We start from the raw sequence: 20518 nt of genomic DNA on the forward strand, positions 1-20518 counted from the left end.
TTCACTTATTGTTAAACATGGGTATTGTTACAATGCGTTTAATATTATCACTTTTATGAAGTCCGGCTCAGACGTATAATACTACATAAAAAAACGACGTTTGTTTTAATCAGCACCTCTGGTTTATTATCTCTTTATTCCTTCTCGCGGCCTTGACGCATGTGCAATGGAAGAGATTACATAATATCCCAGTTTGTTCTTGAGCTCCGACGTGAATATGAATGTTTTATTAATGATCTTCTCAGAAAAGATGGTACACAGTAGTCTTTTATTGATGAATTACTCGAAGAAATGGTGGACAGTCAACTTGAAGTACTGTCGCATGTCTGCTCAAGGCAAAAACCGTGAAGTCAGTAGAGAGAGCCGTTCGAGAAAAACTGGTGTTAGGGATTAGTTATGTAAATGACAGACAATTTGCATTTTTTTTCCAACATTGAAATCCTTTTTGGTGGAAAATGATATTTCTGTTGATTCTCAGTTTCTGAAATGGGTTTGTGACCACCTCAAAACTGTGAAACAGAAATGTGAAACATATTTTCCGAATAACTTTTATGAGAAATTTCTGTGGGTTTGCGATTCATTTCAGGCTTACAATCACGAGAACGACCTTTCGTTATCGGTAAAAGAATAGTTACTTGAGCTTTCAAGTGACAGTGGGCTTGAAATGCAATTCCGTGATCTTGGTTAGGTCCGATTCTGGATCTCGCCTTCCGTGAGAAGTGAACTTCCCGAATTATCTGAAGAAGCATTGAAACTCATAATGCAGTTTTCAACAACCTATCTTTGTGAGAAAGGATTTTCATCGCTCTTTCAAGTAAAAACAAAATACAGAAATCATCTTAGTGTGAGTGCCGATCTTCGACTAAAGTTGACCAATATTGGGCCAGGTACCCAGGAACTCTGTAAGGGCCGACAAGCTCAACTGTCTCATCAAAAGTATAATGAATGTATAAGGGGTGGGCGTTCTCGGCCCACACAGTGGGCTATTGCTCTTTCATTAAAAGTAAGTAGTAACATAATTATATCACATTCTTCATTTGTTTAATAAAGATTAAAACTTTGTTCAATGATGATTCATTTTTAATAGTGCACTTCCAATTTAATTATGTTTCAATATGTATTCAAAACATGCTTTTAGATTTATTATGTTATAAATGGCACAGTTTGTCTTAAATGTTGTTAATACCATATAGGTTTAAGAAAATAGGCCTACATAACTTTGTGGTCCGTAAATTTTTTTTCAGACATTTTACTGGTCCTTGGATTTAAAAAGGTTGAGAAATACTGGTCTAGAAAAATGTGGGAGCCTCGGCGTCTCACAATCCTATGGGCCTCCATGGCTTGTTAAAGGGATTGCGGGATTGTTTTAGATTTCCGTTTTATCTATGCTCTGCGGATGTGTGTGCGTGGTATCGGTATTACTTTGTGGTGGCAGTGGTTGGTAGGGATCCGTGGGAACTACTTTACCATACCCTGTTGTACCATAGATTATTGATACTCGCTATAATTACAACGTAAATTTGAGTTACAGTTGTCTGCGCGAGGAATCGTGTGATAGAAAAGAAGGTGGGAAGTCATATGTGTGGTAGGACTTGTAACAGAGTTGCTGGATAAATGTAGTAATTTACTTTTGCGTTTTAATTAAAAGAGGGACCTGCACTCTCAGTAACGTTCAGTAATGCCGGTTGGTTTGAACGAAGAACACGTGCTTTGTGATGTTCCAAATCGATTTTGTAAGCTACGGTGGCAAAATATTGCAAGGATTATTATGAATCTTTATAATATGCCAACCTACTGCGATAGTTCAGTTAGAGTATTTTGTATTTGGACTAGTAATCTCAAATACAGATTTTGTGTGAAGTTAGGTAGAGGTTAGGACGGTTATTAAGTTCAGTAAACCAAACTCACCGACAGATATACGTTCCCATCGTACGCCAAGGAAGTTGCGTAATTAATTTAATTCGCTGAGATTAATTATAGTAGAATGCTTGTGGTTTAATTAATAGTATGGGCCAAATTTATCAACAGATACTAGGTTCTTTGAATGTCTTGAACGGTCTTAAATATTTCTGCATATTCTCACCCACTTCTCTTGCGGTTTACACGACGTGTGCCACATTCCTTTCCTGATTTTGATAACAGAATTTTTACCCTAGTTAGGTTTATTTTGAGGCATTGTGTGACTTTGTTAATTTAAGATAGTTTCTCAAGGAATACTGAAAGCATATTCTGCACAGTTGTCAGTGGAAATGTTTTTCATGTATAGTAATCCCAGTACTAAATAAATTTAATTAATTATACTAAGGAATATATGTTTTGACATTAAGAGTAGAATAATATAAATAATAATATACACTTGGTCGTCGACTTACAACCTATGCAACTTACGACCACAAAAAATGAAAAATAAAAGACGATTAAAATGTAAAAGTTTTTAAAAATAAATTATAAAGACGATAAAAAGATTAGAAAAGTTAAACAATACTGTTAATGAATATATGGCCGACATACGACCAGATCAACTTACGGCCTGTTAGTCAGAAAGGAAGTCGGTCGTAAGTCGACGACCGAGTGTACTTTGTTTTGTTGTTTTCTCTGTTGTCTTAATCCATCATCTCTACTAAGTCCAGATATGTTTCTTAATATTATTTCTTCTCCATTAACACGAGTTGTATGTGGGTGGTAGCTGGATCAGATCTCAGCTAGATTACAAGCTGTGTTGACAGATTTTGTTATCACTGTTTTCTTAATATTTCCAGGAAAATGTCAGAATAATACATTGAAATAACTGAAACAGCACCATTGTACAACGTGGAGGCAGTCAGTTATCAATAAGTAAAGCCTGAAGGTAAGTTGTAGCTATGCCTGAGTACTTTTTCAAAAAGGCATTTGTGGGTATAGAATCAAACCTCTATGTTATTTTAACCTTTGCACTGGTTGGAGGCAATTGGTCAGCATCACATTCTGAATGCTTTAAGTCTACAGAAAGAGCCTCAGTAATCCAGTGGATAGGAAACTGAGTGGTGTCAGAGCCTGTCTGGACATGTTGGCAAAATGGAAGATCCTTGCTGTTCCTTCCTGGAATTGAAACAGCTATGCAGTCTGTATCCAGTCTACTTACAGATTGTGTTATCCAAGCTGTTGTAGAGGATATGTGTAGCATTGTAAATGTATGTTAATTTTGTTGTGTTGCAGTTCTTTGTATTTTTAAATGGGAGGGCGTCACAAGAAGTTTACAAGGAAGGAAAAATCAAAGGTGAAACTGAAAACAAAGAAAACTGTTCTGACTAAGGCCCAAAATGTTACTGATACAAGCTTCAAGGTTCGCAAGATAGTGTTAAAAGAGCAACTGAAAAGTGCAGTTCTTAATGAGCCACAGACAAGGAGAAATCTCAGTGTGAAGGTAAGTGCCTGAAATTGTGTTTTGCACTAGTATGTTTTCTCAGATGCGACTTCATGTTAAGTATTATGTAGAACAGTGGAGAGCAACCAGAGAACCATGTGGCTTACTGAACTTCCCAATGTAACCCACATAGATCCTTTCTATACAGCTCTTCACACAGGCTAAAGTAAAAGATTTCTGCCTGGAATGTTGAGGTAGGTACACATAGTGAGAAGAATAGCCTTATTATTGGTCTCACCCTACATACATCTGCCCCAGACTTGCCAGCTGTTCTGGAACCATTTGCATTCCAGACCAGTTCTTGGTTTGAAGAGTCCATGGACCAAGTAGATAACCAGTTTAGGATTTGAGGTTCTGACAGTGGTAGTTGTGAAGAATTCTGCCCTTCTGGGATATAACGCCATGTAATCTGTTGACTTTCTGTGGACTACATCGCATTATATCCCAGAAGATCAGACTATAGATGATCATTGTTTGTGTAGCAGAATATACGCCTTGAAGGGAGTCCCAAAAGCAGCCTTTTGTTATAATTTTTCCAGATCAATTTTAAAATGGACCCATTCCAGTACCTGGCATGTACCGTGTCTTATCCTTGTCTGACCACATATATGTACCACTGAGTGTATGAGCTGAGATCATAACATCAGCCTCCACTACCAAATGAAAGGGCAGAAGACTGAAGGAAACTACAAGAGTAGCCATGGGAACCATGCTCAAGGTTCCATTGATAATTCCACATGCTAGCTCTGTAGGCAACCAAGTTCAGCCCTGACCATGGCCAGACCAACTCTTGGCCACCATATATATCTGCTGCATACATAAGTGTAAACGCTACTAAACCTGCATAAAGCCACACCATTGTACTGACAGGATAATATGCACAACACCTGGTGGAGTTATTTATGTCTTCTCTTGGAAACTTCGAAAGTTTTTCTTACAGATAGTGTGAGTTTAACTTCTTACCAATTTTTGTTGTTGTTGTTGTTGTAAATGTTTGAAAGTGTAGTGTAAAGATGATAGATTATAATTCTGTACAATCTTACCCTCTTGTTTTGCATACGTGTGAAACTTCTCTTGTACTAAGAGAAGAACATAGATTGAGGTTGTTTGATAACATAGTGGTGACGAGAATATATTGACGTAAGGGATAGTAACTAACAGGAAACTAGAGAAAATTACATACTGAGGAGCTTCATAATTTGTACACTTTATTGTATAAGCTAGGATGATTAACCCTTCAATGCCGGCGGGAATTTAAATTCCTACTCAACTCCTCTGCTGGAGGATATTAAAAAATATTTAGATCGGAGAGTGCAACATTTCACTTAAAGTGTAATAAACTGGGAAAAACTGAAGTTATGTTTTTCTAATTTTCACACTACATTCAGAAATTTATGTAGAATCGGTGTATTGATCCGCACTGCTTTAAAATTATTTTTTGGCACAGTAAGCCTATAAAATTATGAAAGATAGTATCATAATACTGTAGAAGTTCAGCTGGGTGTGTTAGTCATGAACACATTCCACACAGGGTCCTGCGTTCAAAGTGGGACAACAAATATATGAAATGATAGCCAGAAACTTCCTCTTTAATTTCATACCAAAAGAATTACTTTACATGAAAAACAAGATTTCAAAACAAGAGCTGAAACATAGCACTACACTAAGCATACCCTGCACCGACCCCGGAGGCATGTGACAGAAACTGCTGGCGTGCGTGGGACCGAGCCCGGAACTGAAGGGTTAAATCAAAGATAGTGGGGCATGAAAAATGCATGGGAGAAATGAATACACAATGTTGGTTGAGAAACCTGGAGGGAAGAGACCACTTGGAAGACTTAGATATGGGTATTCATGTAATAGTGAAATAGGTTGGAATGGTGTGAATCGGATTCATCTGACCCAGGAGAGAGACCAGTGACAGGTACTGTGATCACAGTAGTACACCTGGAGATCTCTTAGAAGGTGGAGAATTTCATGAATAGCTTAGTTGCTGTTAGCTTTGCAGAAGGACTCTGCTCAATGGAAGTTGTTGGTTGGAATAAGCTGTAACATCCATGGTTTTATACATTTCATTATTATCTTGTTACTACTCTGTCTAGCTTATATTAGCCCTCCTAATTCCCCATCTCTCATGTCTCCTCTTTTTTTTCCACATTTTATTCTTTTTTATGGTTCTTGTTTTTCTTCTGCTCCTCTATCCCTTCATCATCATCCTTCTCCTCTTCATGAATTTAACTTAACACTTTGCGGACTGCGCACCCTTTAAAAGGTTTTTCACTTTTAAACATGGCGGACCATTCGCGTGTTAACAGGTTTTTAAAACACGATAAGTTGCAACACACTAGACATCTCTCTGGCTCCACCTAGCTAGCATGTAGCTGCTATATTAATTTTTAAAGTTAACAGTGCACAAGTTAGGGTAGTAGGTATAAAAATGCTGGTCTGCAAAGTGTTAAACATGTTACGACTACTCAGGCATCTTCCTGTCCCATCAACATATTTATTTATATGCTTCTGATTTAACTATAGGAACTGCTATCAAGACTCCGTCATTACAATAGCTCCATGCAGAAGAGTAGTCTAGTAGGACTGCAGGAGTTAGTGACACAGCACTCTGAAGAGATTCTTGGTTTACATCTTTCAGAACTTATTGAAGGAACTGCACGATTGATACTAGACCAAGAAAACGATGTCCGCAAGGGTGCTCTTAAACTGCTCAACGTTGTCCTCACACAGGTGAAATGTTTTAAACATTTTTAATATGGCAGATATGTGAGATATATATTTACTGGAATATTCTGTGCACCAGATAAGAAATGCACTCAATTTTGGACATATGCATGTTCCCACACTCTGTGCAGTGCATTTGTTGATTGTCTTTGTGAATGGTAGAATTTAATAAATATGAATTGTAGTATGTGTATTCTTGATTAGCTATGTCAACTTTTGGGTTAGATCTGCAGCAAATGAACACCAAGACCAGTGAGAAATGCAAAGTCATGAGGAACTAAGTTGTGGTACTCTCTTCCTTGAAAAGTTCATCTGATTAAGAAAACCTGTTTTGTGAAACCCAAAGGTTCATTATGACAAACACAAAACCTGTCAGTGGTCCCTTCTCTATCCCAATTGAATCTGTTTTAATGTTCGTTTTGATATTATCCTCCTGTGTACTCCTAGTCTTTCCAACTGAACTCTTTCAGTAATTTTTACATCAAGATATTTTAATTTTCTCTATGCATGTTACATGTCCTGCCCATCACATTCTCCTTAATTTAGTAAACATAATACTATTTGAGCAGACAGGTTGCTGTAACAGTAACACTTCAGACTTGCTGGGTTTGAATTTTTGCCAGAAGAATGACTATTCTGACTGTTCTCACTTTTTTCCTGCATCCTGCCAGGTAAATGCCTGGATAATATCTTGATTAGACCATGACCACGTCCTTCCAATTTGTTAGTCATTATATCACTTGAAGTTGATAGCATCATACAATAAACCACAAAACATATAATTGAAGTACAAATTATGAAGCTGGTAAGTAATTTTCTTTGCAGTTCTTTATCTCTTAGGCCCAAATATTATCTTCAGCACTTTAGCGTACACCAAAGAACACATTTTAAAAATATGTGTGTGCCGTATTATAGTAAACTGTTGTATGAAGTTTTCATCCAGCAGCAAATAGTAATCAAAAATTTATTCACCTTAGAGTCAGATGAAATGTGTGTGAACAGACATATTTTGTTTACATAGGTACCTGAGTCCAGAGTGATGCCCTTCTTCAATGTTTTGCTGAGCTACCTTAATTGTGGAATGACTCACATCCATGTATCCATCCAGGATGACTCTCTTGCAATGCTTGACACACTCCTTGAGGCAACACCATTGCTCGTTTCTGCTAATGCTGACACAGTCCTCTGTAATTTCCTGGACATGATTTCAAGTTTAAAGCCAGGTTCCAGTTCTGAGCGTACTCTAACGATGAACCTCAACAGCAGGTTCACAAGTGTTGCGTGGCGTATGAAAGTGTTACATCAGTTGAAGGGCTTGCTATCTGCATTAGTTGAATATAAGAAGCATCAGGACAGGAAACATTCTGGATGTCTTGCACATCCATCAGAGAACACTGCTTGTTTACGTGGTAAGTCACTAGTGTTTGTTTTGTTATTAATCTCATTCTTGTGGAAGTTGGTAAATGTTTAATATCCATCATAGTGGCCTATAAAATGTTTTGCTGTGACTGGACGTTTGAAATTTTTCATGAAAAATGTTTTTGCATGTGCCGTGATAGCACAGTAAGTAAAGTGACAACTTATAGGCTTGATGTCCAGGGTTTGATTCCTGGCAGGAGCAGAGATTTTTCCTTTCACTGTCACATCAAGACTGGCTTTTGGGCCCATTCAGTCTCGTGTCCAATGGATACCAGGAGCTCTCTCCTTGAGAATGAAATAGCTATGTAATGAATTTGACTTCTGTCTTCCATCCCATGCCAAGGTTGTTAATGGGTGGAATTTATATCCTTAGTCCCATATGGCTAAGACATGATGCTTGAACACGGGAAATATTTATCTTTGTTTTACATATATATACAGGTTGTCCCAGGAGGAAAGGTCAGTATCCTGGGAGGTCATAGTATCAGTCATTCTGAGTAAGAAAGTGTATATGTACATGTGTCCTATTTGAACGGTTTCCAAGATAGAACTATTTCACTTTACAGTAGTTTGCATTTTGCGCCTAGTATTGGCCTTCCCTCCAGCTGTACTGCGCCACTGTCTGAAGCATGTGAATCAGTGTGAAGCATCAGTTGGCCGTTATGACTGTTGATAGTGACATTATAGGAGTGCTTTGAAAAATGTCACACCTTCACAAATGCTGATATGCTGTATATTCATGGCTTCTGCCATGGTAGTACTGTTGTTGCTGTATGCTGTATAAAGATCCTTTTGCATGAATTTAAATTCTGTTTCAAGGTTAACATTATGGTAATTTCTTTTCTTAAGATATCTTTTTCTTTTTGTCCATTTCCATCAATATATGTGGTACGGTCATTAGTGATTAAGGCACTATGCTACAAGTCGGAAGGTTGCGGGTTCAAATACCGATGAGGTCATTGGATTTTTTTCAGTTGACCAAATCCTTCTGGCCGCACTATGTCCCTGGGGTTCACTCAGCCTCTAACAGAAATGAGCACCAGGAATTAAATAAATAATTTTCCTGGGGAGTAAAGCGCTGACAACCTTACCGCCATCTTCGAGCTGATTGTCTAGATAATGTGGGACTCTCAACGTCTCACAACTCTATGGGCCTTCATGGCCTGTTACAGGGATAGCTTTACTTTACTTTTACCCCATTTTGTTTGTCCTTGGCCTAACCATATATGTAACTTGTGTTTGTTTTTTTTGTGTGTAGATTCTTGGACCTGGAAAGAAGATTCTGAGCTACATATACCAGTTTATAATCATCACTACAGAGACACATGCTATTTACCTAATGTCTTCAGTGTGGGGAATAGTTCTGATGAAAGCAGTTCTGAAGACAAGCATTTGAAGAAATATGTAAAAGTGCTAATACCGCTTCTGATAGAAACTTGGCGTGAAGTTGCTCTTGGTCAAGTTTGTAAGTCAAGTAACAATGAAGGTGAGTAATAACAAAGTTAGCTTACCCTCCAGCCACAGTTACATATTGTTCATTGTTTAAATTATGCATGGTATTTGGTATAACATTTCATGAGTTAAATGTAATTTGGTCTTCAGGTGGTTGGTTATCAGGAAACTGATGTGTGTCTGTGCGCGCGCGCATGCGTGTGTAGGTGAAGGCCGTAAAGTTGACCCTGTCCTTAATATAGTACATGAAGACGTGTGGGCAAATGGAGGTATAGCTCCACACATTTTAATTTAAGTGCTTTATTCAGGCAAGTGGTCATCCTTAAAGTAAGGAAAGACCTTCAGTACCCATTCAATTTGATAGGAGGCCCTGAGAACCATCCTGGATATTACAGTGGTGAGAAAAATCCTTTGCCCCTGTCAGGAATCCACCCTTTGACTGCCAAGCCCTTCCTGATAAGTATAAAAAGTAAAGCTATCCCTGCAACAGGCTGTGGAGCTCCATAGTGTTGTGAGACGTCAAGACTCCCACATTTTGTATACAGTTGGTTTACAGATGGTGGTTAAGTTGTCAGCTTTACACACCAGCCGCCCTTTACTGCCAGGAAGATTCCTGGCACTAATTTCTGTTAGAGGCTTAGTTGAACCCAGGGGGCCATAGAGCAGCTGGAAGAATTAGGTCAATTGAAAGGAATTAAAACCTGTGACCTTCCAGCTTGTAGCATAGTGCCTGAACCAACTATGCTACCACATCCCCTTTCTGTGTAAGTATTTGCTAGAAATGTGAAAAGCATTTGGGTATAAATCCAGTTGCACAGAAAAACCCACAGTACTTTCTTCAAATAACTGTAAAACAGCAGATACAGATCATATGAAGGCCAAGTTTTTCTTTCAGAGATTGATATGTCACAGTTCATGCAGTGTATTTATAAAATGCTCTAGTAATTGATTAACAGCGAGTTGATCTCTTTGTCTATGGTGGTCTTAGTGCAACTGTCCTGAGATGAAATATTCAGTATGTGGTGTTTAAAAGGTTAAACAGTCATAAGAGAGTCATCCAGCAGCATGTATGCTAGTTGCTATACTGACTGAGCTGTACCGATTCCATGTATGTATGTACCAATACATCCACCAACCTTCCTGCATTTCCCCCCCCCCCAACACACACATGTTCATGCACACACGCATGCTATAAATATAACAGTAGGGGCATCTATTAAATGAAATACAACCTTTTTATTATATCTGTCACAACACAACTAATATCAAGATCAGACCATTTTCGGCCCTTCTACATGTTTCGGCCATTGATAGCCATCATCAGGCAAAACACATGATTTACACACATATACACGCCACTGAACCGCAGCACCAACAAAATTGGATACAATATTATTAAAATATCTAAAAACACTTGATGTAAAAAATACAAAAATCAAGTTATATAAAACAGAAGTATGATATAAAATTAAGAATAAAATTCTTTTGATGTTTTTACATCAACATGTCAGTTGTTGGTTTGTGATTTTTTTTTTGTTTCATTCCCACGGACAAGTTTGAATATTCATACTTATGCGTATATAAAATTGTGTATGAGGTTTATAATGTAGATGTAGTAAAGTAAATTATAATATTAGTCAGTGCCTCATCTCACAAAGTATTGTCTGTACTGTAAGGAATGTAAACAACAACTCGATTTTATAGACCTGAGCCGCTATTTCCTTGAAATAGCTCCTCAGTTATCCTCTCGAGGCTGAGTGGATCCTGTTCCAGACCCACTACTTCTCAGAAAATTTGGTAGCGCCGGGAATCTAACCTGGGACCTCTGGATCTGTAGCCAGGAACTCTGACCACTAGACCAGAGAGGAAGTGTTTAGAAAAATATCACATAAAATTAGTAAGAATAACTTGCATATGGACAACAGACACATTGACACACACAAACCCATATTTCAGAAAATACAGGAACTTTATGACAGACAGCATGACATACACTACAAAAAGATAAAAGCGAGAACAGTTACGTCAAACGAATCAATACAAGGGGTACACAACCAACTGTGGAGAGTAAGCACAAAGCGAACATGTAAGTACACAATTACATACAGACAGACATACAAGATAGCAAATTGCACAGAACCATATTAAACTTTGCATTAACAAACATATTGTCGCATGTTGCCTATGCAGTGCTACAGATAACTTCATGTGGGTCTCGGATTTAGCAAATATTTATTGAGTGCTCACTCCTACACACTGAAGTACATTTAGTGCCCCTTCAACTACATTCTGTGGTGGCTTTCTTCTAACTCTCTCTTCCAACTCTGGTCTTCTAACTCTCTTCAACGGAGACTATCTCAAGACTGACTTCGGCGGCTGCTGGAACTTTACTGTCTTCGATGGCGGCTATACTAAAACTGACTTGTTACCGCAGAAGTGCATTATTCTTGCTGGTTCAACAATCTGTTGCTTAGGAAATGCATTATTCTGCTGTTTCAATAATCCGTTGCTTCAGAAGTGTAATATTTCCCGTTGTTACACAGTGCTTCTAACAATTTGTTGTAACCATGGAGACTCATTGTTAGATTTACGATATTGTTTTGTAGCGTAAACATGGATCATTGCCAAGGAAGTGATGGTTTGGATATGCACGTTACAATATATTATACATTACAGAGTGTGAACACCACAATATGAAAGTAGCTTGAGTGAAGTGTGGGCATGCATTCTCAAATGAAAATGCAATAGTAACAGAATATATTGACATACAAGCTGATTCAGTGCGGTGGCTACAGTCACTTAACATTTGCCTGAGGATGGCCTTATATGGCCGAAACATGTTGCAACAGTAAAATAAAATGCAATTTTAATGACATATTAGGAAATTTAAATGTGATTGTAATGACATTTTAAAATAAAAGTTCGCATTGCATTAGAGAGAGAAACAAGTGAACAAGTGACACTGTTAGCAGTTCATGCATGAGAAATCTGTAACAGACTGCACATTGCATCTGTAGTATTTTTGTGACAGGAAGTGCCTTGGTGAAACTGGCACATGCTTCTGCAAATGTAGCCAGAGTCTCAGAGGTTTATCTTAGGAAAATAAAAACATGCCTATGAGGATTGTTGTAGGGTATGCTGAGATAAAGCCTGGATTTTAGATTTTTTTTGGGGGGTGGGGGTGAAAGGAACTGCATATGTAGGAAAACCAGGAATTTCTCCTGACAGATCTGAACAGCCAGTCTAGTTTTGAAATTTATCCAGTAAGGAAGTTAGCAATTTTTAGGGAAGATTAATGTGTTGTGAGGGACCCGTCATGGGTACCTGTATGATTTTCATTTGATACTTTACTTTTTGTTCTACAGAGGGGGATATGGGGTTAGCATTGGGCCTGCATTGATGTTTCTGGAATTGATTGTTGGTTGGTTTTGAGGGATTTATTTTCTGCTTCCTTTTCTCTCTTAGTTTTAGGTCTTCATATGCATTTCCACAATTTTATTGTAAATTTTTCTGTTGTCTCCAGTTGACAAAACCTGATCTCAGGTGCATATAAAGATGTAGTTATGCTGACATAGTTTGTCCAGTGACATGATGGGCCCAATGGAGTAGGTGCCTTCACCCTTTTCACCTGAGGATGGAAGCAGACACTGTGTTCTTATAATACTGTAACGTGTTTTGATACTGAAGCTGCTGTTCGGGTTGTTAATTGGTTTATTTAGCAACCTACAAATTGTAACTACAATTAATTATGACACAGTTGCGGGGTTCCACAATTTATAAACCCTTCACAATAATCTGTTCACTCTATCTTCAATAGTCTTCACGTAGTTATAATGCGGGAGCTATACCAGTGTCACTGAATTACACACTCCCAATAACTTCTCACACTATCGCCTCAAATCACACGTTCTGGTCTTCTTCACGTTCATGATTCACTCGCTACAACTGACATTTTCTAAACTCAGCTATGTAGGCAGCAGATCTGTGTAAAAAGAAAGGGAGGATGATAAAAGAGTGAACAGTGTTTGTGCAATGAAGTGGAATTTGGCTTTTGAATTTAACTTGTAATATTTCTGGATTTCTGTAACATTGTTTGGCCTATACAGTGAGCTACAGTTTGCTGTCTTTGGAGGCTGCTGAGGTCTTGAAGTGTGTCCTGGAGGTTATCCAGCTTCTTTGTGAGCTGCTGACATCAGAGGTGTGTATCATCTTTAGTTAGATGGTTGAGTGGTTATACAAGTACACCTGTATCATGTTCAGAAGGCCCCAGGTTTGATTTTTGACCTTACTAGTCCATCCAGGCAAGTGATGTAAGAATATCTTCACTCTTTCCAGTCGAATGTTGTAGTGCATTCAGCACTAAACTTTATGTTGCTGGATCTAATATTAGAACTCCTGTCTCCCATCAGCCATAAATGGAATAACATTGGAATATTTTAACTTAAGAACTAATTCACTGTAGAAATTTTAACAAGTGAACAGTTGCCTGAGGATGGCCAAGTATGGCTGAAACTTGTAGCAGTTTAATTTTAATATTATTTTAATATAAGGAGTAATTGTAAACAAATTTGCATTGAAGACGGGAGTAAGTGTATAGAGTGATCAAATGCAACAGGATGCTGAAAAACAGTATTCACAAGGGTATGTTGTTGCAAAGAGGTTTATGGTGACTGTGGCAGCTTTGTAAATTGATGGCTATTGTTGTCACTTAATCCGAAAGTCTGCTAGTTCTCTCTCATTGAATTCCATTTACAAGGAAAAATCTTATCCTATTTCAGTTAATTCTTGATTCAACCACAAAATATGGTCATGTTTTAAAGCGGGAGCAGTTGGTGTTCATATTCAATCATACTTTTGTCTTCATTTAAATTTGGAAAATATTTTTTTTGGAAGAAACATGTAATTGTGACCCAGTGTAATCCTTTTAATTAAGTTACAAGTTGAAATCTCATTTGCACAAATAAAATAATGAAGGCATATAAACATGTTTGTGCATGCTTGCTTAAAACCATTTGACTGCAAAACAGAAACTTGTTGAAATGCCCGAAGTTTGCTACTCAGGATCAAAATGTTAGTAATTTTCATCTGAAGAGACTGATTCAATTCGTTTATTTCTTTGAACATATCTACCAGATATGAAGTGAAATGTCCAGTTTTGATCACTAAAGTGGGCAGATAGTCCCGGTCTTGTATCATGAGGAAATAAGCTAAGTTTGTCACTAGGATCTATAACTCTTCAAATCCTTTCTTCGAGAAAGCCTTCGTACTTCGGTGTGCTATAGTAGAGTTTCATGGATAGACCAAACCTCTCTGCATAAGCTGCTAAACAGTCTTGAATTGACAGTATGACTCTTTACAAAATTGACTATAGATACTACCACACTCAAATGTCATTGAGTTCACTACCAGTTTTTTGAAAACTGAAATGTTCTTTGTATGACACAGTGAATATGTTCATAAAGGACTGACAGTTCAAAAGAGAGTATGGAAGGGCCTGGAATACACCAGTGGCTTGAGGAACTGAGGTCTGAAACAGCGGCTATGGCTGGCAAGCAAGGAGACATTTTATGAGGCCCTTGGACAAACCATCAGGCTGTAGATCAGGAAGCATACTGCCAGGTCATCCAAGAGGTTTTGAAAAACGAATGTTAAGTCATTGTGGAGGAGCCAGCCACTGCCCAAGCGAAAGAAGAGACCACTAGTAGCTTAAGAGCCATAGATGTAGGAGCATCAACCACTCTTGGAACTTTTGCTGGCACCAACCAGAGGAAGATGATGGTGCATCTGGACGAGCTTGCATCTTATCAGGGAGCTGCTTGGGATGAGCAGCCAAAAGGAGGGAGCAATGGGAGCAGTTGGAAGAGTAATCACCATGAGAACTGAGTCATGGGGAAGGTGAGTTCGATCACAGGCGTCACAAGGACAGCCCTTGGAAGAAATGGTGGTACACATGTAGGCTATTCAGGATGAATAGCCTTAATGTGGGAACAATGTGGCATGTAGACTTGTTGCTAAGTAATGACGCTGTAAACAGTGCCCGCTACTAGGTAACAGATTCCTGACAGAGGGACAGTGTTTTATGTGGTCAGTGCCAAGATGTTATAACCAAGAAAATTAGTGACAGTTAGTGTGCAGTGCAGTGAAGGGAAGTGAAGGGTTGGCTGGTGAGTTAGCGAGCTAGTCAGAGAAACATAGTTCAGTTGTTGTGAACTGCTGCTGCTAGAACCTCGTAGCCGAGGCACGGTGATGGTTCAGGAACCCAGAGTAAGGGGAACATTCACCATGGGAAGCCATTACCAGCAATGACTAGTGAAGATACAGCAGACTCAGGAGACAGTACGTGCAGTAATGAACTGCAGAGTGTGTGAATTAGAGATAGTGCTATAGTTATTTGTTGTTTCTGTAAGTCGTCATTAAATGCAAGTACCAATCCAACTGTAGTCGCTCTACCACATGACAGTATGTTGTATATGTGCTATGCCAGCATAAGTGACCTGCGCTGTAACAATGTGCTTGTAACACTTTCTATTATAAGAAATAAACAGATTTTAATTTTTTGAGTGGATTAATACTGAAAAAGAATTGTTCAAATACTTAAATTGGTTTGAAAAGCACTGGACTAGTACCAGTTACAAGTAGACCATGTTACTTTCATCTGTGCCCTTCCCTAGTCATCAGTGATAATGTCATATGCTATATAGTTAGTGCAATGAAGACTACATTATTAAATGAAGTAAGAACAGGCACTGGTATGTGTGCACACGCTCATTTTACTGTTACGCTCTTGTCTACAGCTAGGTTTCCCAGGAGGTGTATTTTGTTGAGCGTTTTCTGCAAAAATGTTATATTCATCCCTCCCACGTGTGCTACATGTGCCAGCCATTTAATCTCTTTTATTTTAGTTGCCTTTAGCATTATTAGGTGATAAGTACAAATTTTAATATTTGTTTTTAGGTTACTGAATTCATCACTGCACATAGGAAGGACTTTGGGTACCTTTTCTTCCATGGATTCCCTTATAGTTGCAGCCAGAGACATGAGGAGGGAGTGAAAGTGAGAAATGACATGAGAAAACAGAAGGAGTGCTTGAATAAAGACCCAAGGTGTCTGTCTCAAAATTTAGCTATATGCCATTTGTTTTATTGCTTCTATGATGATCATAACATGGATGTTGAGCTTAGCAGTCTAATGCTGAAATATGTGAAAGGTAAATAAAATTCTGAATGAATTTCGATACCATGCTGAAAAGTATTAACGTTCTACACATTCCTTTTACAAAATGAATGGTATGAATACAGTATGGGGAGATTGTGTCAATGTGTTCATTGTTGATGACCCTAATTTTGGTTTCTCTTGTCCAGTCTAACTCTTCTGCTTTACATAAAGATAAAATTGAACTGACGATTACATTATATATGGTTATTTCACAAAAATTGGTGCATGATGTAAAATATAAATCTCGTTAAGATTTATAGCTTTTGTTTGAAATATTTTCTGACAGTGAATATTTAATAGAATACAAGGAAAAAATAATTTCTGATTTTCTGCATGTGGTATGTGTATTATGATTAGCTTTTCAAGGGTAAATTTCTCTCTACAGGAGTCAGACATGCAGATCAGTGATATATGAAAAATCACAAAGACTAAATTTGCAAAATTTGCATTGCCCAATTTGAATTATATGTATCCACCCCTGTTAGTAGTAATTTCAGTGTATTTACTTTATTTGTATAGGTTATACCGATGTTTGAATTTCCCTAGGCAGTATGCGGAACTGGAAGGAGCAAGATGATAGAAAGCAACTGATGCAAGTTCTGAGACATCTGCTTCAGTGCCCGAAGTGCTGGGGTTGTCATGGCACAAATTTGAGAAAGGTGCTAGATAGTACTGTGGCACACTACAAAAAGACTCATGACCAAGACCTGTTTGAAATCCTCAGTGGTCTCAGTTTAACTGCAGGTCTAACACATCTTTACAGGTATCACTGGTTTACTGCATGTAGTTACTTCTATCACCACGTGAGACTGCTTCTGGCCCCCCCCACCTGCACAGTAGGTACTAGGGTCAGTTTCCCCAGGGGTTAGTTTGTCATATCATGAACTTTAATATTAGAGTTAATTTTTACTGACCACACAACACATTTTTATTATTGTCGCACTACATGTTTCGACCTCAAGACGTCATCCTCAGGTGTACGAACACAGTTGCACAATCACACGCAACCACGTTTGTTTTTCCACTTATTTCGATCCTGTATCCTGTTCAGGTCCACGCTCAATAATATATGTCAAGTTCTTCTTATAAAATACAAGTTAAAAATACTCTTCCAAATGTTAAAAGTTAAAATTTAAAATTTAAAAAATTAAAAAAAAAAATATATATATATAGTTCACTTTAACTAGTTATATTATTACCACTGGTTAAAAAGTTCCTGAATTAAAGTTCAACTTATCATTTTGGCTGCACTTTCACTTTTGAAGGTCTTGCTGCTCTTCCGCATCCTCTGATGGTGGATCTATTACGTTCCTTGTCATGATGGCTACATGAAGTAAGACTAGACTCAGGCGGTCGATGACTATGAGAGAAATAGACCCCCTGAGTCTTATCTTCTTTAATTTTAATATTCCAGTACTCAGACCATGTCTCCATTGAGCTGAGACTGCACTGGAGTTTTCTGACTTCTGTCTGGAACTGTCGTTATATAGCCTCCGCACTGATCATGCAGAAAACAGCCCCTATTGTTGAAACGTGTTTACTGAACGTTGCCTAGCAGCAGTCACTTGTTATAATACAAATTCTTGAAAAAAAAAAAAAACCTTGTTTTATGCAGTGGTTTACTATGTATACAGCATTACGAAATTGAAGGCTTCAGGGGTGCTGTAGGATTTTTGGCTCTCACAGAGGTAGCTTTAAAGAATCTGGTCATCTGGGGTGTAGTAGGCCAGTAAATGTCACATTTACTATTGTGAGATGTGTCTGATTACTTTGGATTTCGACTGTTTCACCAAACTGTAATAGAAATCGTTTGACAGTTGTTATTTTTCTCAGAAAAACACATTAATTTAATGATACAGGATTTTTGTCTGTTGATTGCTTTGGCTGCTCAAGAAATGTACTGCTTTTACAGAAAATGAAACTTTATTGACACATTCCCGAAAACCACCGGACCGGGGTGTAGATCATTTCAGTGCATTTCACGTCCTCATAACATATTTGTCTGAATTTTATTGTGATGTTATTCACCCATCTGATTGTAGATCTCCCAAATGACCATCTTTGATGAGGTTTTGCAGCGGACATTTTGTAGACAGTTTTCACTGTGCATGCTGCAAGTCTCACACATTTCATCCATTTTGATTTAATCACTGTAGTCGAAACAAACGTCTAATGACTTGTCTGGAAAATGCAGAAACTAGTACGTATGTAGTCTTAAGTGATATTACAATCTAATAAAAGCATTCTGGATTTTATTTAGGTATGCAAGCTTTCAGGAATGGATGGAATCTCTGCCTGACCTTCTGTGTTCTCCTACTGTCCCTGCCACAACTGTTGAGATACTGGGAAAACTTGCTTGCCAGAACAATCCACTCTTCTGTAAAATCTTGTGTCAGAAGCTACCTGACATTCTTAGTAAGTACAATATAGTTAGCCATACAGTTTACTTATTATCTTCAGAAATTAGGATGACTTAATTGTGTATATCTTAAATGAAGATTATTTACTGAAGTGATTATCTGTGGGACTGGAGGACCGGGGTTCAATTCCATGGACTTCTGTCTCTTCCACTGTGTCTAGACTGACTGAATTCTGTGCATCCTATACACAGAGTACAGCTGTAGTATTTAGAGCTGACAGTCCTCCGACGCCGAGTAGGAGAAGAATTGGTAGGGGCAGGGAGAACTCCAGCATGCTGACAAGTGTGGAGCGGAATGCAGTACAGGCGTTCTCAGAAGGAAATAACTTCTTACCTCATTGTGTTGCATAGTGTTGGTGGTTTAGTCTTGATGATGTTCACACATCCAATGTTAAGTTTTAATTGCCAAATGGCAGACTGTTATACACTTTTCACTGTTATATACATGAAGAGTTTATCTACATATTACACAGGTCTATTCTAAAGGGGCAACACTGGCAATGTTGGCATAGATATCATTTCCACATGCCTGTCCTTCCTCATCACCACCAGATGAATCAGAGCTATCATCAGAACTGTCATCACTATCACTGACAACATGGAAGACAAACTCCTGTCCTGCGTCCAAAAGGCCTTTCCATGCCATTAATTGTTGCTCAATGTTCCTTACATGTTGGCACCTTTGTTTCCATCTTCTGCAGTTATGGAAGCCAATTTATGGTCTGCCAGTTTAATGACATCATCTGTCTTAAATGTGGTATTGTTTTGAGCAATCCAGTTTTTTACAGTGGCCCATATTAACTCAATTGGGTTGAGTTCTGTGTGATATGGAGGGAGTCGTAAAATATTTTGATTGTGTTCTGCAAAGCTTCCATCTATTTTATAGGAAAGGTATTTCGGTTTGAGTGGTAGGATCATATTATATATGTCTGGATTCCGCAATGATGAAAAATCAGTGTTATTGAAGGTGGAAGATGATATTTTAGCCAGGATATCGTAAAATCTCTTCTTGAATTTGAGTTAGGGGCTCTGTTTAGTTGTACATTATGGTAGGGAGCATTATCAATGACAAGGACAGAATTTGGGGGAAGGTTAGGAACAAGTCGCTCCTTTAACCATTTTTCATAATTGGTGTAGTTCATGTCACTGTGGTAGTCTCCTGTTTTTTGGTTGACAGCTTTGGAAAACTTGGAAACTGAGGTGGATGTTAATAAAGCTTGGGAAACTATTAGAGAGAATATCAAAATTTCTGCCAAGGAGAGCCTAGGTTATTATGAACTGAAGAAGCATAAGCTGTGGTTTGATGAAGGATACTCAAAATTACTAGACCAAAGAAAACAAGCCAAACTGCAATGGTTACAGAATCCAAGCAAAATAAATAGGGATACTCTGAACATTATAAGACGCTAAACCAGCGTGCATTTCAGGAATAAAAATAGCGAATATCTGAAAGACAAAATTGATGAGCTTGCAATGAACAGTAAGAACAAGAACATTAGAGACCTGTATAGAGGAATAAATGACTTTAAGAGGGATTACCAGCCTAGCAGTAACTTAGTGAAGGATGAGAATGGTGATCTGCTTGCAGTTTCCCACATTTTGAATATGTGGAGGATCTACTTCCCTCAGTTATTGAAAGTAAATAGGGTCAGTGATGTTAGGCAGACAGAAATCCATACAGCTGAGGTGTTAATACCTGATCCTAGCCATTTTGAGTTTGAAAGTGCTATTGCAGAATAGAAACAGTATAAATCACCAGGTAGTGATCAAATTCCGGCAGAACTTATTCAAGCAGGAGGAGAAATATTATGTTGTAAGATCCACAGTCTAATTACTTCTCTTTGGCATAAGGAAAAATTGCCTGATCAGTGGAAGGA

The 20518-nt window shown here is 38.1% G+C and overlaps 1 protein-coding gene across 3 annotated transcripts in view; it reads left to right on the forward strand.

Moving 5' to 3' along the window:
* Window positions 1–1449: 1449 nt before the first annotated feature.
* Window positions 1450–20518, forward strand: part of LOC111861486 (testis-expressed protein 10 homolog) — a 32161-nt gene continuing 13092 nt past the window's right edge. For 2 of the 3 annotated variants that reach the window (XR_002842246.2, XM_023846116.2), the window contains exons 1-10: window positions 1450–1566; window positions 2760–2848; window positions 3196–3403; window positions 5936–6142; window positions 7158–7545; window positions 8814–9041; window positions 13114–13205; window positions 15962–16214; window positions 16769–16985; window positions 18483–18637. Coding sequence is in view for 1 of the 3 variants with exons in the window: in XM_023846116.2 (XP_023701884.1) it covers window positions 3212–3403; window positions 5936–6142; window positions 7158–7545; window positions 8814–9041; window positions 13114–13205; window positions 15962–16214; window positions 16769–16985; window positions 18483–18637 (1732 nt within the window). In the remaining 2 variants the exon portion in view is untranslated. Of the gene's footprint in view, window positions 1567–1648; window positions 1734–2759; window positions 2849–3195; window positions 3404–5935; window positions 6143–7157; window positions 7546–8813; window positions 9042–13113; window positions 13206–15961; window positions 16215–16768; window positions 16986–18482; window positions 18638–20518 lie in introns of those variants that run through there. The other variant, XR_002842249.2, reaches the window with a different exon arrangement.

The sequence above is a fragment of the Cryptotermes secundus genome, unplaced genomic scaffold (genome assembly GCF_002891405.2).
Source record: "Cryptotermes secundus unplaced genomic scaffold, Csec_1.0 scaffold126, whole genome shotgun sequence".
In the NCBI taxonomy this organism is placed as follows: Eukaryota; Metazoa; Arthropoda; class Insecta; order Blattodea; family Kalotermitidae; genus Cryptotermes; species Cryptotermes secundus.